General features: G+C 47.8%; 10 protein-coding genes and 2 non-coding genes across 12 annotated transcripts; 6 read left to right on the forward strand and 6 right to left on the reverse strand.

The window, feature by feature from the left end:
- Positions 1 to 79: 79 nt before the first annotated feature.
- Positions 80 to 1,189, reverse strand: ssuA (RNA polymerase II subunit A C-terminal domain phosphatase). The gene has a single exon (XM_040835389.1). The coding sequence runs from the start codon at positions 1,068 to 1,070 to the stop codon at positions 201 to 203; it is 870 nt and encodes a 289-aa protein (XP_040689187.1). The 5' UTR covers positions 1,071 to 1,189; the 3' UTR covers positions 80 to 200.
- A 438-nt stretch (positions 1,190 to 1,627) lies between these two features.
- ASPWEDRAFT_59801 (nicotinamidase) lies at positions 1,628 to 2,847 on the forward strand (the record flags this gene model as incomplete). The annotated part of the gene is made up of 3 exons (XM_040838472.1): positions 1,628 to 1,997; positions 2,053 to 2,685; positions 2,830 to 2,847. Exons 1-3 carry the CDS (start codon positions 1,950 to 1,952, stop codon positions 2,845 to 2,847), a joined length of 699 nt encoding a protein of 232 aa, XP_040689188.1. The 5' UTR covers positions 1,628 to 1,949.
- A 354-nt stretch (positions 2,848 to 3,201) lies between these two features.
- Positions 3,202 to 5,812, reverse strand: ASPWEDRAFT_28142 (uncharacterized protein; the record flags this gene model as incomplete). Its single annotated transcript, XM_040833095.1, has 4 exons — positions 3,202 to 4,388; positions 4,434 to 4,713; positions 4,760 to 5,339; positions 5,391 to 5,812. 4 exons carry the CDS (start codon positions 5,810 to 5,812, stop codon positions 3,202 to 3,204), a joined length of 2,469 nt encoding a protein of 822 aa, XP_040689189.1.
- Positions 5,813 to 7,377: 1,565 nt separating this feature from the next.
- ASPWEDRAFT_51545 (GIG1 family protein) lies at positions 7,378 to 8,364 on the forward strand (the record flags this gene model as incomplete). Its single annotated transcript, XM_040837612.1, has 4 exons — positions 7,378 to 7,663; positions 7,721 to 7,903; positions 7,972 to 8,156; positions 8,227 to 8,364. The coding sequence occupies 4 exons, from the start codon at positions 7,378 to 7,380 to the stop codon at positions 8,362 to 8,364; spliced, it is 792 nt and encodes a 263-aa protein (XP_040689190.1).
- Positions 8,365 to 9,485: 1,121 nt separating this feature from the next.
- On the forward strand, positions 9,486 to 11,311 carry ASPWEDRAFT_109603 (OSBP family protein; the record flags this gene model as incomplete). Its single annotated transcript, XM_040828097.1, has 7 exons — positions 9,486 to 9,606; positions 9,698 to 9,803; positions 9,883 to 9,993; positions 10,053 to 10,328; positions 10,384 to 10,633; positions 10,684 to 10,997; positions 11,047 to 11,311. The coding sequence occupies 7 exons, from the start codon at positions 9,486 to 9,488 to the stop codon at positions 11,309 to 11,311; spliced, it is 1,443 nt and encodes a 480-aa protein (XP_040689191.1).
- Positions 11,312 to 11,991: 680 nt separating this feature from the next.
- hosA (histone deacetylase HOS2) lies at positions 11,992 to 13,452 on the reverse strand (the record flags this gene model as incomplete). The annotated part of the gene is made up of 1 exon (XM_040833096.1): positions 11,992 to 13,452. One exon carries the CDS (start codon positions 13,450 to 13,452, stop codon positions 11,992 to 11,994), a length of 1,461 nt encoding a protein of 486 aa, XP_040689192.1.
- A 737-nt stretch (positions 13,453 to 14,189) lies between these two features.
- On the forward strand, positions 14,190 to 15,368 carry ASPWEDRAFT_40719 (isocitrate lyase/PEP mutase family protein). Its single transcript, XM_040835392.1, has 2 exons — positions 14,190 to 14,328; positions 14,380 to 15,368. Exons 1-2 carry the CDS (start codon positions 14,194 to 14,196, stop codon positions 15,157 to 15,159), a joined length of 915 nt encoding a protein of 304 aa, XP_040689193.1. The 5' UTR covers positions 14,190 to 14,193; the 3' UTR covers positions 15,160 to 15,368.
- On the reverse strand, positions 15,281 to 15,367 carry ASPWEDRAFT_t136. Its single transcript has one exon. It is a non-coding gene; the product is annotated as a tRNA-Val (tRNA).
- Positions 15,369 to 18,154: 2,786 nt separating the features above from the next.
- On the forward strand, positions 18,155 to 19,642 carry aspf4 (allergen Asp F4). The gene has a single exon (XM_040835393.1). The coding sequence runs from the start codon at positions 18,439 to 18,441 to the stop codon at positions 19,414 to 19,416; it is 978 nt and encodes a 325-aa protein (XP_040689194.1). The 5' UTR covers positions 18,155 to 18,438; the 3' UTR covers positions 19,417 to 19,642.
- A 1,112-nt stretch (positions 19,643 to 20,754) lies between these two features.
- On the reverse strand, positions 20,755 to 21,069 carry ASPWEDRAFT_112308 (uncharacterized protein; the record flags this gene model as incomplete). Its single annotated transcript, XM_040828317.1, has 1 exon — positions 20,755 to 21,069. A coding segment is annotated over one exon (315 nt), but the record flags the coding sequence as incomplete, so codon positions are not given.
- Positions 21,070 to 22,477: 1,408 nt separating this feature from the next.
- On the forward strand, positions 22,478 to 23,158 carry ASPWEDRAFT_28148 (uncharacterized protein; the record flags this gene model as incomplete). Its single annotated transcript, XM_040833097.1, has 3 exons — positions 22,478 to 22,621; positions 22,673 to 22,870; positions 22,925 to 23,158. The coding sequence occupies 3 exons, from the start codon at positions 22,478 to 22,480 to the stop codon at positions 23,156 to 23,158; spliced, it is 576 nt and encodes a 191-aa protein (XP_040689196.1).
- Positions 23,159 to 23,512: 354 nt separating this feature from the next.
- Positions 23,513 to 23,619, reverse strand: ASPWEDRAFT_t135. Its single transcript has one exon. It is a non-coding gene; the product is annotated as a tRNA-Phe (tRNA).
- Between the last annotated feature and the right edge of the window lie 1,748 nt (positions 23,620 to 25,367).

The following is a 25,367-nucleotide window of genomic DNA, read 5'->3' on the forward strand; positions in this document are numbered from 1 at the left end:
ATCCACTGGCAATTGAATTGAATTTGTTACATCTGACTTTAAACCGTAGATTCGGCGGTCAAGAAACGAAAGAGTTCAGTAGATAGGCGGTAAGATTGATTGATTGATATTCTTAACACATGGGTATTAATCGCTAGTTCGAAAGAGAAAAGAATAAACAGACGCCTCCCAGAATTATGAGTAGCCATGTCCTCAGGGCACTATAGCCAAGACAAGGTCCACAAGGCCGGCAGATTAGGCCATTTCTCCTGCCACGCAGCAAGGATATCAGGAACTTTTTCGTCAAAACTCCTCCGGGCTTCGCCGGTGCCATCTTCCCAGCCGTCGGTACCATTCGCCTTACGTTCCTGGGCGGCGGCGGTGTTGAGTCTATTGGCTAATTCAAGGATAGCTTTGCCTCCTACCAGAGCCTCCTCGTGATTGTCTTTGATGTCGACATTGAATACATGGACGGGCCGGTTGAGTTGAGATCCCTTATTCATGAGATCGTCGACGACGGCATCCCAGCACCGCTCTTCGCAGGTGATGATGATGTCAACCACGCCTCCCTCTGTCCCCAGGGCACCTTTATCGCCCTTGGAGACGTGGTCAACGCGCGGCACACCGGGCACCCAGTCCTGGAACCGCTCCGGACCCCATTTCAGGTTCCGGTTGCGGTCGAGCATGTTCAAGAGTCCATTGCTACGGTACAGCCTTTCATCCTTGGAGAAGAGCTCCTCATACATTTGGGCGTAAGAGGTTGAGTTGAAGTTGTACACATTAGGTTGGGTGATGGACGGTCCGGGGAGACGGACTAGGGAACCCGTTCCAAAGGAGATGACAGGGAAGGGGGAAGGTGCCGTCGACAGACGGAGGTGGGCCTCCATTGAACGGTTTTGGTTGGATGCACACACAGTGCAGAATTTGAGCTTGAAAGAGTCGGACTGTCCGGGTGCGGTGGCATCCGCGGACTGGGTCTCGAAGCTCGCAGTCATGGCTGAGGCTGGAGCAGACTCCGGAGGAGGGGGTGGAGGAGGCGGAGGATCCGGAGTCGCAGTGCCTGCCTTGGCGAGTCGTGGATCATGGGCCATACTGTTTTAAAGTGTGAAGTGTACAGAGCAGAAAAGCTCAAGGTGAGTTTTGTTTTGGGGGAAAAATGGGCTATGTCCAGGCCCCGAAAAATAAAAATCAGGGAGGCTGGAAAACGTGATCACTGGCTCCTTGCAATATCTTTTTCTGACAGTTAGCCGAGCTCATGCCAATTGACGAGTGGTAAACAAGACAAAATATTTCGAGACATGATTCAGAAAGATGAAAAGCGTATAATAGGTTTGTCCGCATAATTTGCTAGGACAGCTCCAATAAAAGTGGTTCATCATATGTGGTGTTGAGGGGAAAGGGAAAAAAGACAGCCACATACCTGAAAAGAACCTTTCATTATCTGCAATGAGTAATCTAAGGGGTAGTTATTATCATTACTGTGACAGAGCCAGAGTCATTAATCTTGGATGGACAAGGGCCGCAGCCCTGAGAAAGTGAAGACTTTTTTTTTTTAACGTCTGTTGAGATCCGACGCGATGGGTTTTTGTAGGAGCGCTTAGTCAGCCCCTCACTCAACGGAGCTAACTGTTTTAGATGAGCGAAGACGGTGGATACAAAAAGAAGAAATTATGCTGGCTGTCAACGTGCTTCAGTGTGATGCAGAGTAGTTTGGCAGTATTTATCTTAAATCCATCTCCCATAGAAGATAAAATTGTATGTACAGCAGCTACCAGCGGTGATCACGTGGTGCTCTTATCAGTATTGCGTAGACATGAACGACATAAGTGATTACACCACGGCAAAGACCTGACCACCGAGATTAACGGAGTCATTATGTACCCGCAGTTCACTTCTTCTATTAAGAGACACACCAATACCACAGATAGATAGACAACCCTTTTCGGACAGCTATCTTCCAGTATATCAAGATGAGTGCTCTTATTGTGGTTGACATGCAAGAGGATTTCTGTCCACCGGTAAGTTTCCATATAATAAGCTTGCCAGAGACAATCTTGCTGACGGCTTCCTTAGGACGGTTCTCTCGCAGTCGAAGGAGGCCGCTCAATCGCACCGGTAATCAATTCTCTTCTTGGTCTCCCTGGTTTCGTGGTTCGTATTGCAACCCAGGATTACCATCCGTTGGACCACATTTCCTTCGCCAGCAATTATCCCGAGCCCAACAACAAACCCTATGAATCCTTCATCGAAATGACCAACCCGGCCCCGGGAAAGCAGTCTGAGACGAAGCGACAGTTGCTATGGCCTGTGCACTGCGTGGCGGGGTGCAAGGGCGCCTCTATCATATCCGAAATCGATACTGACAAGATCGACGTGTATGTGAAGAAGGGCATGGATGCTCGAGTGGAAATGTACTCTGTGTTTGGAGATCCGTTTGGCAATCTCGATCCTGCTGTCACTTTCCAGTCAGTGGATGTGGATATCAAATCAGTTCTCGAGGAAAGCAAAATCACCGATGTCTTTATTGTTGGCCTGGCTGGTGATTACTGCGTCAAAGCCACCGCCATTGATGCGGCCAAGGCTGGATATCGGACTTTTGTCGTTGAGGAGGGAACTCGGTGCGTCATACCAGGAAAAGGATGGGAAGAGACCAAACGAGAGTTGAGCGAGGCAGGCGTGTCTGTCGTTGGGGCAGATGGACCGGAGGTTTTGAAAATTGCGGGGTATTAGGTTTCTTTTGGATTCAGCGGCTTGACAAGTTACGAATAATGAGGACAGTCTCAATAACAATAGAAAGCTGAAGGCCTTTTTTTCAAGGCAACTATCCAACTCCTTCTAGTCGCCCTGGAGATCTTATCTCTTCCCTAAGAGCTGTAAATTCTCCTTTCTACGCACTGGACTTCTATGAAACCTCCTTTTTATCATTTATAGCAGATTATAATCTCACCAGGCAGCAGGGACGGTATTTTATTCAAAGATGCTTATACAGAGGCCATCATCCCCGTTTCATCGTAGTCCAATATCATGTACAATGCATCGGGAGAGGCATTTTCCCCTTGGGACAGGACATAATCCCTCATCCTTGGACTCCAGTGGCGTTGTATAAACTCCCACAGAGGAATACCAAGTCTTTTGTGCTCCATCTCGAATTCATGAAGAAGCTCTTCAAACCCTCTTAGTAAATAACGTTCCTCATCATGGATTTCCTCGGCCTCCTCTTTATCATTTAGGCTTGAGGCAAAGCTTATTAAAACCAGACACCTGACAGCAGGTGTGCGTAAGTTCTAAACCGTTAAATGTCATAGCCCTGATGAATTTCTGGTCAGCTTCAGGAGATCCCTTTATTTCACCGATGAAAACGTCGAACATGGCGCAGATGCGACGATGCTGAACCTGGGGCTGGTTTTTGCTCCCATGTGACAGCTTGGAGCTTGTCAGTTCTTGGATCATGTATCTTAAAGCCATGTGTAATGGAGAGCATCCTCCGATAGAGCAGTAGCAAGTGCAATCATCGGTGTGGTCTGATATAAATACTTCTCGGAGAAACATACGGCTTGATTGATCAAGGCGAGAGATTTCAGCTACCAGCGATAGCCGAAAGTCTTCCCAGAGAGGTTTGGACAGTGAGAAGCTGTCTTGTAATGGTCTTGTAATAGCTCTCGCAATATAAAGGCAGAGTACGTGAGTCACCGTTGCTTTGTGCCCTGGTATAGTTTCGTGCATGCTCGCACCTTTCCCAATTAACCACAAAGCTCTATCAAGATAGGACTGGATTGAGTGCGAGTAAATCGGGACCATTAATGGAGTGTCTCTGAGGAATTCTGAGTTGATATCTCGAAATCCAGCTTTGTATAATGTTTCGAGTTGGTTGGTTTTCAGGTAAGGCACATGGAACAAAGATCCTGGAAAGCAAGGGCTTAGGGATGGATCAACAAGAATGTCCTGGGTAATTAAAGTCTTATATATCTCCCTGGAATGCTTGTCGGGCAGGCAATCATTTGACAAACCCAGTCTGTGTTGATCATGCTTCGATAACATCTTTCGGGCAAGCCTTTGGAGCTGTTGTCGCCTGGAGACCAACGTCTCTATGAGAATTGTCTCCATATCGGTGGACCTACTGTCTGCAATGTAATGTGGAGGGAGCCGGCAGCCTGCCTCTACCAATACTTTGGCAGAGTCCAGTAAGTCGTATTTTATTGCCAAAGAAAGCGCCCGTGAATCCGGGCTTTTGATATCTGCTCCTGCTTCCAAGAGAATACGAAGTCCCTTTGGCCAGTCTGCAGACATCTGGATTAACGTGGCCTCATTCACTAGATCATTTGGGTCGGCGCATCCTGAATCAAGGAGGTTCCTGAGATCGGCCTCCGAGTGAGAGAGAATGGCTGTTGCAATATTTGGGAGAAGAAACCCTTTGGAAGTCAGTACAAGCCTTCGAAAGTGGGGGGAAGTTATACCCTCATTCTTTTTGGAAAAGTAGTATTTCATTCCTTGCAGGTTTATTCCAATAACTCCGCGACTTGTGATTAAACCACCAGAGTCTATCAGATCAAAAATAAGGCATTTCACAGTTGCATCAATCCTAAACTGCACGAGATGGTCAAGTGCAGTCAAACCAGAGCTTGAAACTTCATTTATTGGGCAGCCTGCTCTTGCAAGATATCTTATGACTCGAGCTTGATGCATCGGCACGAATGGATTCCTCAGGGAGTTGTTGTGCCAGATACGGCAAGCAGCCTAATTGATATCAGCACAGTAATCATCCCTATCGCAAATAACGTACGTGTAGTAAGGTCATCCCATTCCTTTCTCGGTCAGTAGGGCTTGCTTTTCTTTCATCGAATAGCTGCTGCAGATTATGTATCATGTAGTCATAGAAACGAGCGACTGCTTCGGGTTTCTCGTTCAAAGGTGGTGGTCTTGAAACAATTCCAAAAGCCCCTGAATCATGCGGCACAATTGCTTGGAATTGAAGTAAAGGACTAATCGAGAGACCACTTGATCCCTTTGCGAAAGAAATGGCCGCCTTGACAGAAAGCCCAAGCCACTGGCTGCAAAATGTGAATTTCTTTGTTAGAACTCTGGTGCTCAGAGGGGATTTATAAAATAGACAGGATGGAATATGAATTTGATAGATGGTATCAAGCTGCTGTGGACATAGGCAAGTTGTATCTGGGCAACGCCGTGTTCGACTTTGGACTGCATAAGAGCTGGGTTGAGCCTGTGGTGGAAATGGAAGTGCCATCTGGTTGATTTCTGTGCCAAACTTGTCTATCTTTGCCAATATCATAGCGTTGATTATCTCAATTTTCTTGATAGACTCTTCCTGTTTGGCAAGCGCTGATACTTGCTGGAGCTGCGCTCTGTCAAACGATCAATCTGAAGCCTATAGACAAACTATTTAAGAGACTCACGCAAGGAACGCTGTATGCAAATTCATTTGCAAGCCATGCAGAATATCTTTCATTCCCAATAGTGTATCCCTCCGAAAAGGATACATGGCCTTTCTCGCAGTTGTTTGGATTCTGCCATTATCTTGCGAACTGGCGACACATTTGGATATCTTCTCGTTCAGCTTTGTTATCCAACTTCTATTTGCGACGATCTTTGCGCTGATATCACTCGCAATCTCTGGGTCTATCTGGTCTGTTTCAATCAAGATTCTATCCAAGTGTTTCAGCGTTTTGGAAAGTCCTTCGGCTTTGGTGGTGAGATTGGCGATCTCCTCATCTGAGCCTCGCCATGCGTCGCAGTATTTGACAATGCCTTTGCACGTTTCCAGACCAAGTGAGATAAGGCCAGCTGCGCTGGCAGTTACAGAAAGAGGATCAGACATGTCAGAATTTTTTATTAAGAAGGCAATGTAAAAATAATGGGCATGAGTAATGTATCTTAAGTCGCAAGGCTGTGAGTTGCAAAATCCCTGCACGGCCGCTGTGACGTGGCTCTTATCTTTCTCCAATAAGATAACTACTATACTAAAACATTTTATAGTTAATACTCAACATAAAGATTGTGCAGGTTCGATTTGGATCTTCATACTATCATAATGGAACGGCGAAGGAAAAGAAGTTTAGATGTAAGGGATTGAAATTGGAATTCTAGGATGGTAATCAGTATAACTTCCTTGTCCAAAAAATAACCATCCATGGGCTTCTCTTGATGTCTATCTAAATATATTTAGAAAAAAAGGCCGCTGTCTAACGTAAAGAGAATGACTTATAGGGGTCCATTCTAGCTAGGGTTTGGGATATCAGAATATAAAGAAAGTCTATCACAGCCTAGTTAGGAATCAACATCGACTACTTGAGTGCTATTAGAATAGTATAACTCTGGTTCATTTATATAGAGCCCACATCATCCATCATCTCTACATCACATCGGATACCATGCTGCCTGCCTGCTCTAGCCTGACAAACCAGGCAGGAACCCTAGCCCAAGTGAACAGATAACCCATCGAAAGCAGTTACTGCTCACAGAATCCAGGACGGGTGAACCGGCGGGTAGTCCCTAGGGAGCTGACTGTCCCCCTGAACAGAGCCCTGAGGGATCGGGTTCGATCCCGCCCTGCGGTTCTTTTTTTTGGTAGAGCCACCAGTCTTCGTGCCCCTCAGGGTCTCCTGGTGTTTGGTTTCTTTTTATTTTTGCTGTTTACCTGATATGACCTGGTCGTGAGCTTTTGTTTGATATATTTAATAATGTCATTTCTTATTGAGGTAATCTTGGTGCTCTTGGTGTTGATGGTGTTGATAGCGTTTCTGGAAAAGCTATGAAGCTATACAAGCCTCGGGTGGGCAAAGACGATGCTTCTTGGCAAGCAGGAACACTTTCTAGTTATGCAGTATACATTTAATCAATATTTTCAATTAATGTCCAGTTTATTTTAAATAGATTGTTGTTTTATTGCATTTGTCTTGTCTCGAATATATGCTTACTTCCTGCACCAGGGGCTCCACCTACATCATAGTGGAGCATTGCATTTCCCATAAAGCAGAGAGAGACACACCGCATGTACTCCCGTTTACCTCTTTAACCCAAGATGCAAGATATCAACACAAGTAACACGAACTATCAACTGACCAGCTTCCTCCATCCTCCTCAAGTCGAGATGCCTGATCGATGTCAATCATTTCTCAAACGGTCGAAATATAGTTGACCGTGCGGGTCCTTCTCCCGCCGATCCTTCGACACTGGCATATGGGGCCTTCGCCACGTCCCCCGAAGCCCACCCCCGACCGCTTCGGGGCCTCGACAGGACAGCGCGACAGTTTGATAGCTTGACCAGTTAAATAACGTCTGGGGAGCTCCTGTTCACACTGTTCTTGACTTGTGTCGGCTTTCTTTGACAGAGCTATCGTTCTTTCAACCTCCTCTCGCTGCCCCTTATACTGTACACCCACCATGCCTAACTTCTCCACTGGCCCTTCTGCGCCCGCTGCGACTTTCACTGCGATCGACGAGAAATTGACAACCATCTCCGACGCAAATCAACCGGCCGACTATCTTATACAGAATAATCTGACCGCCGAATCCCTCCCGTACTGGCTCGTCAATATCCCCCGTTCACAATGGCCAGCCGAATGTCCTAGCTTTCTACGCGACCTGCCAGCCAAATCGATCGGGATCTTATCTACCCCGGATGAACAATCCAAGAGACTGTCTTGGGATGTGGTGAAGGAGATAATCAGTAAGTGTGCGTCCTGGGGCGAAAGCATAGGTTGCTGATACAGGACTTCCACAACAGAGACGAACCGAATCGACCGTTTCGAACGTATCCCTACCGATCTGCGAAAGTATCTCGAATATACATCATATCTGAAGGCCCAGTATGGATCTGTGATGCGGTTTGTGGTCAAGGAGAGACTGCGATGGGGAGACGGGGACATCAACGATCTGAAGCCCAAGGGACGGCCGTTTGAATTCGATGGTTCGTACCCATGCACCTTGCAACTATACTTGATAATTGGCATTGATCTAACGTATGATTTTTTGCAGAGGATATCAAAACTCTATACAACGATTGGCCGTACGCGGTCGAGACAGGCATCATTCACTTGGTGGTATGGACCAAGTTCGACCTGGAAGATGACCCTGCCACGGATGACTTGACGCCTCGAGCGAGAAAGGAGATTGATGACTATGTGAAGAAGACATATTGCTCACGGATGCCCTCTGATCAGGTAGGCTTGTCTTGATTGTCTTCTGTGTGGTGAATTTCGATAGACTAATCTGGTTTTGATGTCAATACAGGTCATCTGGTTCAAGAACTGGAAGTCCCTCAAGTCCGTCCATGCCGTTGAGCATTTCCATGTTATGCTCCACAACCCTGACATGGAATTTGTGAAGGAGATCACCCAAGGGGATATGCCAATGATCGAAAAGGTGTAGTCGAATACAGGTATTGCTTTGCAGGGAACATGGATGCGTTTAAGCCACTAGATCATTTGTCGAGGCGTTTAGATGATTTCAATAGCGACAGTAGACCGGATATATACGAATGCATGACATACAATTGAACCATGACCAAACAATCAAGATCGTGCCATCATGCCACGACATCCCTGGAGCTTCGCAAAAGCAAAAAATAAAAAATAAAAAAATAAAAAATAATGACATCGAAAAAGACCCCACCCGCCAAGCCTTGCTGCCCCTCTCGATCATCTCCAGTGCAAAAAAACGTTCGCTAAGATGGGTTGAGACGGTGAGGATCTCACCACCATGAGAGAAAGGATTGCCGGTGGATATAAACCCAAGATGAGAGTTTAAAGGAGCAACGTCTTTCTGATCCGTTCATTACAGAATGGTTCCTCCAGCCCATTCCTCTTCACTATATAGAGTACGCACTGCTATCCTATTTTTGTGGTCAAACGTCACTTTTTTTCTCTGTCCCCGCCAGGCCACGCTGTGATAGTCGACGAACGAATCCACCGCCTAATTAAATTGCTAAGAAAGAAAAAGAAATCAAGGCAATCCTCTGACTATTTGCCTTTTTTGCTCTTACTATTCTTGTTATCATCGTAGAGTCATTGCCCCTTTTTTTTCTCTCCCAATCCTCATCATACCTACAAGTAACTGGACTCGTCCTTGGCCACGAGACCCTTTCGCCATCGTTTCCGTCAGCTGCTCCCAATTGCTGCAATTCCAAAAGGAGAGAACATCATTACCTTCAGCCCCCAGCGACAGAGTCCGTTTGCAGCAATTATTCTCTGCTCAGCCTTGACAGCTTTACCGTTGTGAAACCCGATAGAAAAAAAGAAAATAATAATAATAACACCATGCCCATATCCGTTCCACACATCCGGCGCCGCTCGTCGCTCCTCAGCGCTGCCAGTGAGTGCCCGCAAAAAAAGAAAAGCTTCTGCCGTCATACCGTTCCAGAACACCTCCCCCACGTCATTCTCTCTCCTCCATCTCTTGACTTTCTTTTTCTCTCTCTCTTCCCCTCCTCTTTCATCCATTTGTGACCCTCTTTCTGGAAAGATATTCATATCTGGTATATTTCCGCCATCATGTCTGCTGACTGGGGCTCTTTCTTTAATCCAGGCGCCCGGTCTTCCATTGATGAACCGAAAAACGATGCTGTCGGTACGAGCGGGGACGATGAGGTTGTGGAAGCCGACCAGGGAAATGGTACGTTTACCCTTTATTGGCATGAGGGAAGGAGATAAAGAAGAAGAAAATAAATATACATGGGTGAATATTGACAGTATCTACAATTTAGTGCTCTCCCACATCATCTCCCAGTTGCGACCGGGCGCAGATCTGAGTCGAGTTGTGCTGCCTACCTTTATCCTCGAACCACGGTCCATGTTGGAAAGAATCACCAAGTACGTTGGAAAGTCGACCAGGAAATGGCTTTCATACTGTCTGTGTCTTTGGAAATTCATGCTGATGGTTGTGTTATAGCTTCATGGCACACCCCGAAACCCTCCTTCCCATGTCCACCATCGACGACCCCCTAGAACGCTTCATCTCCGTCATCCGGTTCTACCTGAGTGGATGGCACATCAAACCTCCGTATGTCGACTTCTACTTTTCACATTCCGGGAGCTCCGGTACTAATGAGGCATGTATAGAGGGGTAAAGAAGCCGTTGAACCCCATCCTTGGAGAAACCTTTACTTCCTACTGGGATTACCAAGATGGCACCCGAGGATACTACATCTCTGAACAGACATCCCACCACCCTCCGAAATCGAGTTACTTCTTTATGGCGCCAGAGCACAACATCCGGATAGATGGAACATTGAAGCCTCGCAGTCGGTTCCTCGGAAACTCGGCAGCAAGTTTGATGGAGGGCATTGCCATTTTGCGATTGTTGAACCGAGGAAAAGGCGAGAAGGGTGAAAGATAGTATGCTACAAACCCTTGGGGGTAAAATAGTGTTTGGCTAGCTAACCATTTCCAGCATCGTGACGCAACCCAACATGTACGCCCGCGGCATCCTTTTTGGAAAGATGAAGTATGAGCTTGGAGACCACAGCTACGTGAGATGTCCAGAGAACGACCTGATTGCGGATATCGAATTCAAAACCAAGGGATACTTCTCGGGCACCTATAATGCGATCGGTGGAACGATCAAGAACGAGAAGACGGGGGAGGTATTCTACGAACTCTCGGGTTTGTGGAATGGTGAGATGTTCATCAAGAACGTTCACGTATGGTTTTCTTGCTTAGTTCCTGTGGATCTTTAACTGACAATCATCAGACCAACCAAAAAGATCTTCTCTTCAACGCAACACATGCAAAGCACAGCTCTCCTTTGGCACGGCCACTCGAAGAGCAGGGTGAGCGAGAATCGCAAAAGCTGTGGAAGAAGACCGTCGAGGCTATCATCACAAGAAACCACGAAGCGGCAACTGATGAAAAGACCAAGATCGAGGATCGTCAACGAGAAGAAGCCGCCCGGAGAGCAGATGATGGTGTAGAGTGGCATCCAAGACTATTCCGTCACGTCAAAGGGGGCCCTGGTGGCCCTGACGAAGGGGAGGAGGATCTCGACTGGATTATTAATGCAGAGGTGTAAGTTCAGTGAATCCATGTGCTTTTAGATGAAACTAATGCCCGCCAGTGACTCGCACAACCCCGAGCATGCCATTAAGCAGATCACATCTATTGCTCCCATCCTGCCGGGTCAAAAAGAGACCGGCCAATTCCAAATCCCACCACACTCGGAGCAAAAGCCAGAAGATTGCTCGAAAACAGATTCCGCCAACCCGGCGACAGCAGACGGGGCATCCGCCCAGCCCAAACCTTCAGAGCCCGTGCTACGACTAGACTCCCAGACTGCAGGTGTGGACGAATTCGTCGACGCAGCGGACAAGCAAAAGTCGTGAGCAATCCAACACGGCACATAATTCTGCACATTAAGCCTGCGGCGTTTTTTGATATTTTATTATAAAGTAGATGTCAGTTCCCCTGACATACCATCATCCCATTGGCAGCTCCCTTGTTAACCAGGGTAGAGTACCAAAAGGAAAAAGAAGAACCGGTCTTGGATTTTGATCCCCCCTTCGTGTTCAACACAGCGTATTTGACCGATTTGTTTTCCCATCACTTCACCTTGCTGGATACCCGATTTGATTTTGAAAATAAAAAAAGGCAATGAAATGAACAATAAGATATAGGGGCATGAGGAAAGCGGTCACGGAGCATTGGGGAAAGGGTGATATATTGAATATTCATGTATGTTGGCCTAACTAATAGGTCTTCAGTGGCTAGAATATAAAATTATATTTCATGATGTTAGTCTTTGTCCAAAGTGTTGTATTGTATTCTTTTTATATTGTGTTTATCCAAGATAACCACTTGCCGTATATCAGAAAACTACTGTACAATGATACAGCTGCCACACGGGATATCTAGAAATCATCCAGATAGATGAAAAAAGAGAAAGAAAAAGAACCTTAATCAAACCACCCCGATAACCAACGCCATGAATGATTCTCAAACACCGAACCCGATTCCCAAAGATATAGAAAAGAAAACAAGAGGGAGAAGGCGGGGGGGAAGCAGGCTAGGAAAACAATTCCCCCTTGGAGCCAGCCGCCCGCTCCAACTCTCTCCGTCGACTATTCTTCGCCCTCGAACCTCCACCCTCGTACTCTTCTTGATCTTCCTCTCTCATCGCCGCTTCCTCTTCGATTTCCTTCTCCGTGTCCTCGCGCAAACCCAGGATGTCAGGCGGGATGAAGCTCATCTGCACGCTGGGAGCGCCCTTGATGTAGCGGAGTTGTTCGTGGATGGCCTCCATCAGGCTTTCCAGGTACGGGCGGGGGTTTTTATTCTCGAGTCTGCGCATTTCCGAGAGAGGCGGGAAGAGGGAGAAATCCGGGCCGAAGTGATTGCGGAACGCGACTGATTCCGGGATGCTGGAGTCGATGGTGTCCTGGGCGTCGATGAGGATGGAGGTTTCGTGGGCCCAAGCACGGGAGACGTTGCGCGGGGTGTAGCCGCCTCCGCCGACGACGAGGAGGGGGAGGTTGAAGGTTTTTGTGAAGGCGACGCAGGCGCCGTGGGCGCGGACGTTGAGGTTGAAGCAGCCGAGACGGTCGCAGCCGAGGGAGTCCGCGCCGCATTGGAGGACGATGGCGCCGGGTTGGTAGGTGTTTACGCAGGCGCCGATGACGTTCTGGAAGAGTTCGATGTAGGAGTCGTCGTCGATGCCGTCGTGGAGGGGGACGTTGACAGAGTGGTGGGCGCCTGGGTTGAGGGAGTGTTGGGGGCCGGTGCTGTCGAGGGCGCCGGTGCCCGGGAAGAAATTGTCCTTGTCGTATTTGTGGAAGGAGACGGTGAGGACGCGGTCGGTGGACCAGAAGGCTTGCTCGACGCCGTCGCCGTGGTGGACGTCGATGTCGATGTACATGACGCGCGGGTGGTGTCGCAGCAGCTGCAGAATGCCCAGGACGATATCGTTAACGTAGCAGAAGCCGCTGGCCTCGGCCTTTTTGGCATGGTGCAAGCCGCCGGACCAGTTGACTGCAATTTCGGACTGGTTGTTGCACAGTTTGCGCGCGGCATCGATGGTGCCACCGGCGTAGAGGGAGCAGTAGTTGTAGAGGCCGTCGAAGATGGGGCAGTCGTCGCCAAAGTTGAAGCGCGCAATGTTCTCGCTCTGCTCGGCGTTCTCCATATCACCGGGCATAACCTGGCGCAGAAAATCAAGGTAATCGGATTTGTGGAACTCAGCCATCTCCTCGTATGTGGCCTGGCGCGCCAGGTAGAGATCCATGGCGTGGTGCATGCCGTAGGCCATAACCAGTTGCTTGGTGAGGGTTAACCGCCATGGCTTCATTGGATGCGACTGGCCAAAATGGTGCGGTTCCACGGCCGGGTTTGCGTGCCAGGAGACGCGATAGCCTTTTGGACGGGTGATGCCATTGTTCTGACGCTCTAGTGTGACTTTCTGGTCGAGACTGAGGGTGGGGGTGGAGGGAGCGGGCGGTGCGTATTCTTGGACGATGGAGGAGCGCGCCATGGAGAGGAATGGTTGGGATTCGAGGGGGTCGTAGAATAAAGGGAAATTAGAAATACTATGAAGAAAGCATGCTCGTTGGGCTCATTCTGTGGGGAAAGAAGCCCGGAGGTGGATGTGAGGAGAGAGTTGGAGGAAAGATGAAGTCGAAGTTGCAGTGCGGATTTGAAGATTCGAGGATTCGAGGGTGGCGCTAGTGGCAGTAGAAATCGAACACAACGTCATGCTTTTAACCCTACATTTATTGTTTGAATTTATATTTTCTGTGTTGGATCATTTATATAAGAATATAATTCTCACAATATAATTAATTCATTCAGTATGGTCGTAGTTGAGTGGTGCAGTATATGAGGTAGTGGCTAAGCTCCTCCAATATCACCGCAACCTCCATCCTTGAACATGATCGCCATGATTAACACCACCTTCAGTATCTCCATGAATAAGAACAGCATCACATGAGAAGATTATAAAGTCGTCTGATTGAATCCACCATTATCCCCTCACACGATTATCTAATGCCACCAATCCGATGTCGGCCAGCCGGATGTCGGTTGCCAGCGGCGTTGCTGGGACAAATCAAGGATTTGGTTGAAAGAACTCATTCATTATTCACTTAAAATTGCACAACGTTGTATAAAACTCTGGGTTGCTCCAACTCCTGTTCTTTGTCTTTTAAGCATAGGATTCCCCCGCACCTTGTCTGGATATCCCTCATCCTGATAGCTCACCGCATCTCCATACACCATGCCTATCACTACAGCAGCTACAACTCTTCGCCGTGCTCTCGAGGAACCCGGTTCCTTTATTGCCGCACCGGGAGTCTATGATGGTATTTCAGCTCGTATCGCCCTTTCCGTGGGGTTTGATGCCTTGTACATGGTAGGTTTACCCTCCTTGACACAGAGTATACCTACCAGCTAACCATCCAAGACTGGTGCTGGCACGGCCGGCTCTGTCCACGGCCAAGCAGACCTGGGCATCTGCACTCTGAACGATATGCGAGCCAACGCCGAGATGCTCGCCAACCTCGACCCAACCATCCCCGTCATCGCCGACGCAGACACCGGCTACGGGGGCCCCATCATGGTCGCCCGTACCACAGAGCAATACTCCCGCTCCGGCGTGGCAGCCTTCCACATCGAGGACCAAGTGCAGACGAAACGCTGCGGCCACCTCTCAGGCAAGATCCTCGTCGACAAAGAAACCTATCTAACCCGGATCCGGGCCGCGGTGCAAGCCCGACAGCGCATGGGCAGTGATATCGTGATCATCGCCCGGACGGATTCACTGCAGACACACGGCTACGAGGAGAGCCTGGCGCGGCTGCAGGCAGCGCGCGAGGCGGGGGCAGACGTTGGATTCCTCGAGGGGATCACATCGCGCGAGATGGCGCGGCAAGCCGTGAAGGACTTGGCGCCGTGGCCGCTGTTGCTGAACATGGTTGAACATGGGGCGACGCCGAGTATCTCTTCTGCGGAGGCGAAGGAGATGGGGTTCCGTATCATCATCTTCCCATGTGCGGCGTTAGGACCGGCTTTTACAGCCATTCGGGAGACGATGGAGAAACTGAAGAAAGATGGATTGCCGGGGCTCAGTGAGGATTTGACGCCGCAGAAGATGTTCCGGATTTGTGGGTTAGAAGAGAGTATGAAGGTGGATGCAGATGCAGGAGGGGGCGCATTCGATGGGGGAGTCGATTTGAAGAAATAGCCAGCTTGAGTACTCCATAGACAATTTATGATTTATTATGTCTTTTAAAAGAAGAGCAAAAAAAAAAAAAAATTTTAACTAATTTACTCTGTAGAAGAACAGAATAAAAAGCAAAAAAGAATGACCAGACTGGGGCTCGATCCCAGGACCTTATCGGATTCAGTTTGAACTGTTAACGATACGTGATAACCAACTACACCATCCGGCCGATCTTGAAATAGTCTTCCGTATTGTGCTAGATAAGCCAGAAAAAAGGAATAGCTAACCTGCCTTGGAAAGTGATCCTCGTTTTCTTTCTTTAGAGGATCGTCAGAAACAGATGACGAGTCCCGCGGGATGTCGATACTAGTGTGTTCCACCAATACAACAGAATACATCAATATTCTTCACATGCCTCAATGGAGGCTCAATCTGCTTTGGACATATTCTATGTTGTCGCTATAAAGCCTGATCATCTCAGTGCAGTTTGAACAAGGGCTTCGAAGGCTCCGCAGACTTGGTATTCAGGGCAACGAAGAGCATTTTGAAGCGCGAGCCATAAATTTTGCCTATTGGAATCATGCTCTTACTTCGAAGGTAAAGATTCATTAAGGGAAGTAAGCATAAAACTTACTTCATCAGCTTTGGCAGATATGTTTCGGCAAATTGCGAACTGTTGTGTCGCAGAAGATTCTCGATCTCGTAAAACAGGGAGTCCTTAAAGGAACAGCTCGCAAGCATCAGAGGCTCTCTGGCTAACCGCCAACAAGAGCTAATCGAGCACGTATGTAGGAGCTTGTAGCGCCAAGTTTCTGTTTCTTAGGATTTTCTCGAATGCGCAGCCGAAACCCCCCGGAAAATAGGGTTGGAAATGACATGCCAAGGGACTTGGAAGATGAACGGAGAGAGCTGCTGTGGCCCGATCTGTCGACACCATCTACCCTTGACTCTGCTTGAGTTTTAGGAATGTCTCATTGTTCTCACCTATAGCTTGTATGACCGTATCCAAGCCACAGAACAGAGTAACCTCCCAAGCCTGATCATCTTATAGAAGTAAAACTTGTTGGCAGACGTAAAGAGGCCGTACAATCGCCAGTCTTGCGGGCACGACACATGATAGGTCGAGGAGCGGGAAGGCCAAAGATCTTGAGCCAAATCTTACCAGGACCGCCCTCGTATTTGCCATTCCACTCATCATTGCCAAGTTCGTCAGGGTCTGTGGTCTATCCCTCAGTTGCGATGGTAATCTTCTAGATGTTGTGTCAGTATGCGAAGCTTAGTTTTTGCTGGAGCCATGACTTACAGAGTCTTATCCCATGTTGATGATAGTACGGAGACTGGAGAGTAAGTATTGGAAGTGAAGAAGACGATGAAGATACTCTGTAGTCTGAACAACCTTATGTTTGTAGGCAAGTGTCAGAACGCAGTAATGGATTACCTAATCTCTTCTCCCAGCAAGGGGGCAAACCACAAATTACTGATATCAGTGAATATCCAAAGCCTACAAACCAAAGAACAAACAGACTACCTTAACCTACACACCTAAGATACAGTCCAACTGATGATAGAAGACTGGATAAGGCAGGCGGTAGCAAGAGGCAGGGAATATTTCAGATTGCTCTGGAGTCTGTACCCACAATCACAAGTTGCTCAAATTTCCACATTGTCACGGTTATTATTATTCATTAATAACAAATCCCATGGATATACATAGCTTTCATCTCCAGGGATGGTCTGATAGTAGCCTATTTTTCCTTTACGATGTGTGTACGCCCAGAATAGATTGGATTAAGTTTCTAGGGCATCCAGATTTGGACAGGTCGATGGCCAACGCACTGACAGTCTTTTCCACACAGACTCGCAAAATGGATTCTTTATTTTCAATTTTCGCCCGCCCCACACGGTTGATTTTCTCCATTCATGAGGGGCGATTGCTGGCTAGGCCTTGGGGCCGAAATGTGCGTGCGTGTTTGCGTGATAGAGGCAGTCAGCACTCTGTCGACTCCTTTGGCAGTTACTTAGGAGATAGAGCAAAAGTACTCATGGAAATGGACAGAGCATCGGATGATGATCAGGTACCTTGCCTGGTACCTTACAGATCGGATGAACCATAGGAACCCGAACGGTGTAGGCCGTAAGGGAATATCACCCTGCAGGAACACGACGTTTGCTGCATCTACCATCACTCCCATTGGCCCGTTTCGATTGAATTTTTCCCAGCGGTGAGAATATCTGCAATTGACCAGCAGAAAAACAAACCAGACAGAGGTGACTCATGGTTTCTTGCAATCCGGTTGTCATGCCTGCCAAATCATCATCATGAATTCATTCTGTCTGCTTCCCGGGCTGAACCCAAGGGTCGACACGTGGGTCGGCGGGCCTGATGTGGCAACCCACCAGCCGTTGTATGGAGTCTGAAGCATAAAGCCTTGATGTGTGATTGAATGCTCTGTGATGTTGGGCAGAGTTTTCTCGTGTAGGAATGTGGCATTCGATTATTGAATCCGAATAGCCCTATGGTCCGTATCAGTGGTCTGCTGTACTGCGTATCTTCGATCACTTGAGCGGGATATTGTTGGGTACTGTACTCCGTAAGGAACCCCAGAATGCCATCAATCGGAATGTTACTCTGCGCATCTAAGCTTGATCAAGGCTACATTCTCAGTCGACTGAGACAGACTATCTATCGATATTGGCCAATAACCCCATCCATATCAGCACAACTGTCTGCGATATCTCTGTTTTTGTTTACCCCGTACAATACCGGTACACTGGATTACAGCGATCGGCAACCCTGGTTCCAAAAGACTCAGGGTCTCGACCCCGGCCCTGGTTGGCCCGCCTGGCCCCACTCGGGCCAATTGCAGCCCATGGGACAACGGCCGCCGGTGCACTCAGGGACAGCCGCTCGCTCTCGGCCAATCAAATAGCGCAGTGGCGCCGGGCTCCCCTGATCGTCCCCTATTCCGTTTAATTAATTATTTCCTAGTCGCTTTCTGTAACCACTGTAAGTTGCCTTGCCCCAAATCATATCTATCCCCTCTGTTCCCCCCAGCGCCTTTTCCTCTCTTCTTCTTCTTCTTTTCTTCTCCAACCTTTTCTTCCTACCCCCGGGTTCGCTTTACATTCCTTTCTACTCCCGTGAGCTTCGTCAATCTTGATATTGCTCCGAGTCATTCTTTCTATACTAAAGACATTCTTTATCTTTGCGTTCCCTGGGTCGTTACTGCGTGATACCCTCGATTCAATCCTACCAAAACCTATCTATCTGTTTATCATTGCACAAATCAATCTTCCAAGATGCAGCTCAAGAACTCGATGCTCTTGCTCACAGCGTTGACCGCTGGCTCTGCTGTTGGCCGTCTTCACGGCCATGAGCGCCGTTACCACCACGACAAGCGCGCTGTTGGTGACATGGTCTATGCTACCATCGACGGTGTCCTGCAGTCGTGGGTCAACAAGTGGTCTGGCCATGCCGAGACCTCTACCGTCTCCTCTGCCACCACCACTGCCATCGCCGAGGTTACCCCCGTTGCCTCCGTCGTCGCCAGCGTTTCCGCTACTGCTACCGCCGAGCCTACCGCCGCCCCAAGCAGCTCCTCCTCTTCCTCCTCGGGCAACTCGGACTGGACCTCCACCCCCGCGGATGGCCAGTTCAGCACCGAGGGCTTCGGTAAGAGAACCTCTGCCAGTGGTGTCAACTCCATCTTCTTCAAGGGCAACGTCGGAAGCCCCTGGGGTAGCAACATCATCGAAGTCTCCCCCGAGAAGGCCTCGCAGTACAAGCACGTCGCCAGATTCACTGGTAGCAACACCGACCCCTGGACTGTTGTCTTCTGGAACAAGATTGGCCCCGATGGAGGCCTGAACGGCTGGTACGGAAACTCTGCCCTGAAGTTCACCCTTGAGCCCGGTCAGGAGAAGTTCGTTGCTTTCGATGATGACTCTCAGGGTGGCTGGGGTGCCGCCAAGGGCGAGGACATCCCCAAGGACAAGTACGGTGCCTATGCCTGCACCTGGGGTGAATTCGACTTTGGCAACTCCAAGAACAACGGTCACTCCGGCTGGGACGTTTCCGCCATCATTGCCCAGAACGCCGGTCTCGAGGTCCAGGGTATGAACATCTGTGACCACCTCGGCGGCAAGTGCTCCACCATCAGCAGCCTTGCCCAGAAGATCATCAACGCCTACACCAGTGCTCTGGCCGGTGTTGACGGCCTTGGTGGTACCATCTCCGAGGGACCTGTCCGTCTCACCGTCCACGTCAACTACAACTAGATTACTTAGTTGTTTAGTTACGTTTTCTGTTAATACCTTTCCTTCCTTGCAAAATTGCTTAGCTTGGGGAGGTGTTTTCTTGTGTGCCTGTGAGGGTCTGCCTGCCCCTGCAGCAATCATCTTCCGGCCTTGACGATTTTACTTTTTATTTTTTTGTGTACATACATTATACCATTGGCTACTGTGATTTTCTTAGTTCATACTATCATGTCATTTCCTTCTTCAATTCTTTCTACGTTGTATGATACTGCTGCTATGTACAGTGTAGTAGACGTTGATAGTAAAATATTTAACTTGGATACCTATTACCTATATCTGACTAAAGAGTAATAACATGTCATTCTGTATTATCTTATCGACTCGCTCCGTCCTCACTCTCACCCCACGTTGACCAGGGGTGATCCCGATAGGGCTGACAGCATTCCTGCCGTCTCTACATACTCTAGTTACTCCAGCCATGGTATCTATCAACCCCAGACAATCTATCCAAAGACCTTCCTACTGATGCCTATCTCAACCTCATCCCCCTAGAGCCTAGAACCAAAACAAATTCTCGCAACAGCAAACAAGCAAGCAGATAAAGGAGACCCCCCAAGTCTACCTATAAACGCTAGCAATCCGGAGTATTTAGCTTGGCTTAATATCAATCTGAAACCGGCTATATTGAGCATATTGACCTCAAAGCTAGCGTACGTATGTACCTTAAGTCTAGACTCTGGCCCATCTTCCCATTCGTCGTGTTTCCATCTTCTCCTTTTCTTTTCTGTCGACCTACTAGCGCCACGGCGTTGCATTGAATTCCAGCACGGTTCTCGGTGCTGGGTGACAGTATGAGCTGGGTTGGATAGCCCCCTTTTTCCTGTGATATGTAATTATAGTACAATACAGTACATGCAGTCAATCAATCAATCAATTATTTTGAAACGGGTCAGATGCCGCTGTGGGGTGGTTCTTATTCGTTGGGTAGTAATCGAATGGGATAGTGTACTGTAAGACATAATATCAAATGGTCGTCAATAGGGAGTGAAGGAGGGTTGGATTGGCTTCGTACTAGCTTTGTATAATGCAGCTAATAAGACGTTTATCATGAGTCAATGGACAGGCTTCGATCCTCGTCCTACCACGGTTTCTTTGGATATTTGAAATGTCATCAATATCACGCCCGCTGGGATAGCGCTATCGAAAACACAGTTATTGAGTAGACCAGGTTCTAGGCGAGGGCTGCATAGGAGAAGTACTGATATTTGGGTGGTTTTCTTTTAGTATTTAAGGTCCAAGGAGGATTAACTTGCGATTAAGCAGAGTTTGCATTTGATAAATATGAATGCAAAGCCCATTTCACTTTGAATTGTATATGCCGCCCTCTCTCTTCTTCAACAGGTAGTCTTTAAGATCAAACGTCCCATCCGTAAGAAATGCTCTATCTCCAACCCAATAATAAACAAGCCCACAGGTCTGTGTGCCGTCATCAAAATATACCAAACATCCTGTCGTCAAGTACATCTCAGTTTCATACGCATCCAGTCTCATCGCCTCCTCCCATGAATCAATCTCACATGTCACACCATGAATAATGTGTTCGCCGTCTTCGTCGAGAAAGACAGGGTATTCTCCCCAGAGTTTCAGCGGAGTGCCATATATCACGGCATGTCTTGTTTCCTATGGTTGAGAGCGTTGAAGAACACTGTCCAGCGTCGACGGATCAAGGCGTCATAGAAGAAGTATGTTAGAGCTTTGGGTTGAGGTTTTTTATTTGGTCTGGAGGATTCCGAGCTGCCTGCATGAATTTGCGCTGCATGGCGGAGGGTCGGGTAGGGTTGTCTATTTTCCTGTCTTCCTATAAGCCAGAATGAAAAGCATGTGCTTACTTTTCAATAGAGATCAACCCAGTGGCTTCAGGAACAGCTGTGTCTGGATGATTTTTCTTTGTAATAGTCAACCAGTGAGAAGTGAGAGAGCGAGTGTTATACAATGGCATCAACGTCATGGGTACAACATATGCTACTTTGCCCCTCGGCAGTAGATTTTATAAGATCCACCCCTCTTTATTACAGCCAGGGAAACTCTCTACGACGCTGGTTTTCGTCTCTGCAGGAACTCTTCCTGCGACCGCCTCCGAATCGACGTCCTCTGGGCCAGGCCTCTCCCCGACGCGCATTTCCATCTCAAGGGTATAGACCCATCCGAGCGCTACACTGAGCTATCCCTCTACTCCAAGTAAAGCACCGTCTGGTGGCTCCCAGACCTCACCATCTCTCCGCCCCCAGACAACGACCCCCATTTTATGCTCTCTACCGATCCTCGACTTCCACCTTATCACCCCTATGGAGGAACCGGACCCTGGATGGACCTGTACCCGATTAAAATCCTCAATCCAAGTACCATCACCGAGGCGACGTTGATGCTTAATGTTCACGATATTGACCAGCCAAACTGTTTGCAGAATACATGGTGTCAATGGTTAATTTTTTTCTGTGAGGATCGGGAATATCCTGAGACGAATGTAATAAAGACCGTCTCACCGAGGTTTCAGGCCATCTGGCATAGATATAACTATTTCACGGTGGAGGATGGGGGGGAGAATGCTTGGAACATGATAAGACGGATGAGGAGGGAGATGGTTGCAAGTGGTGAGCTTCCCCCATCGCCGGACTATGATGTGGAAGAGGCAACTAGGGCTAGATATGCTAGGTGTCCAAGGGATGTTGATGAAGTTGCCTTTATTAGGTTGTAGATTGTTCTTTTTTGTTGTTTCTTTGTTTAGTTCTGGTATGTGTTCTTTGTAGAATTGAGCAACAATTTGAAACAATTCCTTCGCCATTCAGTATAAATTTTATCTTTATATTCAAGTCTTAAACAATCAAAGAATTTGACCATCAAAGAAAAAGAAAATCAAAGCCAGTGTATTGCTACTTGAGATGTATTGCGATATTAGACATGGTTGTATCGAACTAAGACCCCCAAAACAAAGAGAATGTAGCAGAGATAGGACGAATGACCGACTTATATATACACATCCTAGCAACATAGCAATCCCAATATCATCTTCCTCGTCATCATCATGACCACCCAGCCTCAGCTAGAAGTAGCAGCCAGAGAAGTCATCCACCGACTCCAGGATATCGAGGAGTTCCAAAATGTCAGAATCCTGATTATTGGTGGCCTTGCTGTTAAGAAATACCGGCCGATGGTTCAAGAGACACGGGTTCGTTTTCTTTTTTCATCTACCCAACTTTGATTAATACTGATCGTGCAGGAGGTGGATTTTCTAGTCGACCTTGGTCCTCGCCTTGAAGAGCTTCCCTCCGGAGCCTCGGAGCTCTTAACCCAAGGCCTCACAGTCGTGTATCCTAATGACTTATCCCAACCGGCAGAAATGCGATTCAAATTCAGATTCAAATCCCACCTGTCTCCTCCAAATGATATACCCATCAAGTTTGTATCAGGCCAAATTGTAAGCACCATGAATTTATCTTACATCAATCAAGCTACTGACTTGGAGTAAAAGGCACCATATGTCCCCCAAACAGCAATGACAATTGCGGCAACAAAGAAAACCAATACCCTCCCTTATATATCCCAGTTAGACCTTGCCATCATCAAGATTTTTAGCTGTGGGATGCGAGCTACTCATGCACAGAGAAGACAAGACGCCGTGGATGCCGGGGAGCTTGTTAGAGATCTCAACAAAATCATGCCTATTCAGCCCTCGGCTCAGCAGGATGCGGCCATCCAGGGCTAAGACGAGAGCTTGTTTGAATTCAGTCAACGGAGTAAGGAGTGGTGGTGGGGAATGTTGGGACTTGATTAGGTACACGTTTTGGAGTTTGGGATATTTAGATGAGTTATATAAGTGTTTTTGGCTTTATCATATTTTTGTCTACTAGAATATATATAGGCTATAGTAAGTACCCCTAAAGCAGCTAGAGCAACCTACCTAAGGATTAACCGGGAAGTAGATAGTATACCCATAGTAGCCATCAAATAGTGCTTCTAATGTCAACCAATAAAAAGTCATAATTATTTTTTGCGTGAAAGAGTAAGAAAAAGAAACAGTCAATCCCCAGGAAGGGAAGATAAAGTGAAGAAAAAGAAATGGGGCAAGCCGGGCTTGAACCAGCGACCTTTAGATAAACTTGGAACGAATCCTGTTACTGAAGTTGACGCTTCAGTCTAACGCGCTCCCAGCTGCGCCATTGCCCCATAATTGTTGACATAATCAGCCTTCTTGACAATATGACTCTGCCAGTCTATCTGCTTTCCATCTGGATATCTTCCTCTTACGACCATGAATTCTAAGGGCTCCAAAGCTTAATATCAGTATTGTCTCTGCCTATTATACTGCGGCCAGTCGATTCCTGAAGATAAATACGCTTCAAATGGTATAGTAATGCAGTGAACAACTAACTACTCTAAGGACAAAGAAAAGTCCAACCTGCATGCATGACAGTGTGGAGTGAATGCAAAGGTTGCCTATGCAAGTCACCTAAAAAAGCCCATCAACTTTCCTTGTGTTGTTTCAAGACAACTCTATTGCCTGAGCAAGCTGTGTCAGCCTGGCTTTCCAGCAGCGAAGAACTGCCTCTTTCTTCCTTCTGAGGAACACTAGAAGATGGTAAATACCAGTCTGCGCGTCAAGCTGGTTATACGAAGCCAATTTTGACAGCATTCATCAACTATCTCCAGGGGGGGGGCCCTCGTTTGCCTCGTCACAAAATCAGAAGACGATAAGCCGCTGCTTCGATTATCCTACCATCTCTGCAGCCATTCTCCTTTCTGGTAAGCTTGACTGCCGAAACGCAAAGTCGGGCTCGATATGCTAATTCTTATCTATTGTGCAATGCCTAGGCGATGTACGCCTCGCTATCGAACATTCAACGTACAACGACGCTTCTTGAGCCTGCAGTCTTGTATCCCAGGTCATGCACAAAAACTCGGGAGGCGCATCGGCCATGAATTTACAGCCGGAGGGGGCTTTTACTGTATGACGCTGAGCTCAGTCTCGACCACGAACAGAATATCTGAGAGGTTGTGCCTCTACTGTCAGCGTTTACTAGGCATACTAACCATTACCATGCCCTCGCTTTTACCGGCTTTCCAGGCATGAAAACATCTCAGCTATGGGATGGGAATAGCAGCCGGGACTTCTCTCACTCAAGCTTTGATAGACAATCTACAACCTGGGCGAAGAGTCAACTGCTGTCAGGCATGTATATACAATGCCCTATAAATTGACCTGATCCAAACACTAGACAAGACCCCATATATAACGTTTTCGACGAACTTCAAGATGTCAAATTCATCGACAGCACAGTGACAGGAGAAGTGGCAAGTCACTGCAGAGGATACGAGATATTCTAAACTATATAATACCTTGTGATACTACAGTGCACCACCGATGGGTTGATACTTTCTTGCCCACGAGGCGTTCGTCACGTCGATCAAACGTTTTTCGGACCCCCCTACCTCGTGCCGTCGGGCTAGAATAGGTGAATAAGGCCAGGCACAACTGTCAGCTCTCTGGGAGGCTCTGCAGGAAAGTTGGCCAGAAGCTACTGACGATGTCACTTTTCAGCAGCTGGAGGAGCAGGCAATCTACCCTGAACATGCACTATATAGTTATGAGTTCGATGTCACTACAGATGTTCTACAACAAATCTCCATGGAGCAAGGAATACTCGAGTGCTCTCCTCGGCTGCTTTGCTCAGAAATGTAGGTGGAGGTTACGACAATGGCTCGCAGGAACCTAATGGATAACTGGGGCTTTATGGTTCCGTAACGCATACCAAACCAAGTCAGCGCTTGTCTAGTCCACATCCCCAAGAGGAGCCAACAGTATCACCACCAGGAAGATCAAATGAGACGCGTTGATGCCCTTCTGAACTATATGTTTGAACAAGATCTCGTTGGCTACCGATTGGATGGAGATAAAGCAGAACAAACACTTTCTG

The sequence above is a fragment of the Aspergillus wentii genome (genome assembly GCF_001890725.1).
Source record: "Aspergillus wentii DTO 134E9 unplaced genomic scaffold ASPWEscaffold_4, whole genome shotgun sequence".
Lineage (NCBI taxonomy): Eukaryota > Fungi > Ascomycota > Eurotiomycetes > Eurotiales > Aspergillaceae > Aspergillus > Aspergillus wentii.

Coding starts and splice junctions, on each gene's coding strand:
- aspf4 (XM_040835393.1), top strand. CDS start 18,439: ATGCAGCTCAAGAACTCGATGCTCTTGCTCACAGCGTTGACCGCTGGC.
- ssuA (XM_040835389.1), bottom strand. CDS start 1,070: ATGGCCCATGATCCACGACTCGCCAAGGCAGGCACTGCGACTCCGGAT.
- ASPWEDRAFT_40719 (XM_040835392.1), top strand. CDS start 14,194: ATGCCTATCACTACAGCAGCTACAACTCTTCGCCGTGCTCTCGAGGAA. Junction 14,329..14,379: donor GGTTTGATGCCTTGTACATG/GTAGGTTTACCC, acceptor TAACCATCCAAG/ACTGGTGCTGGCACGGCCGG.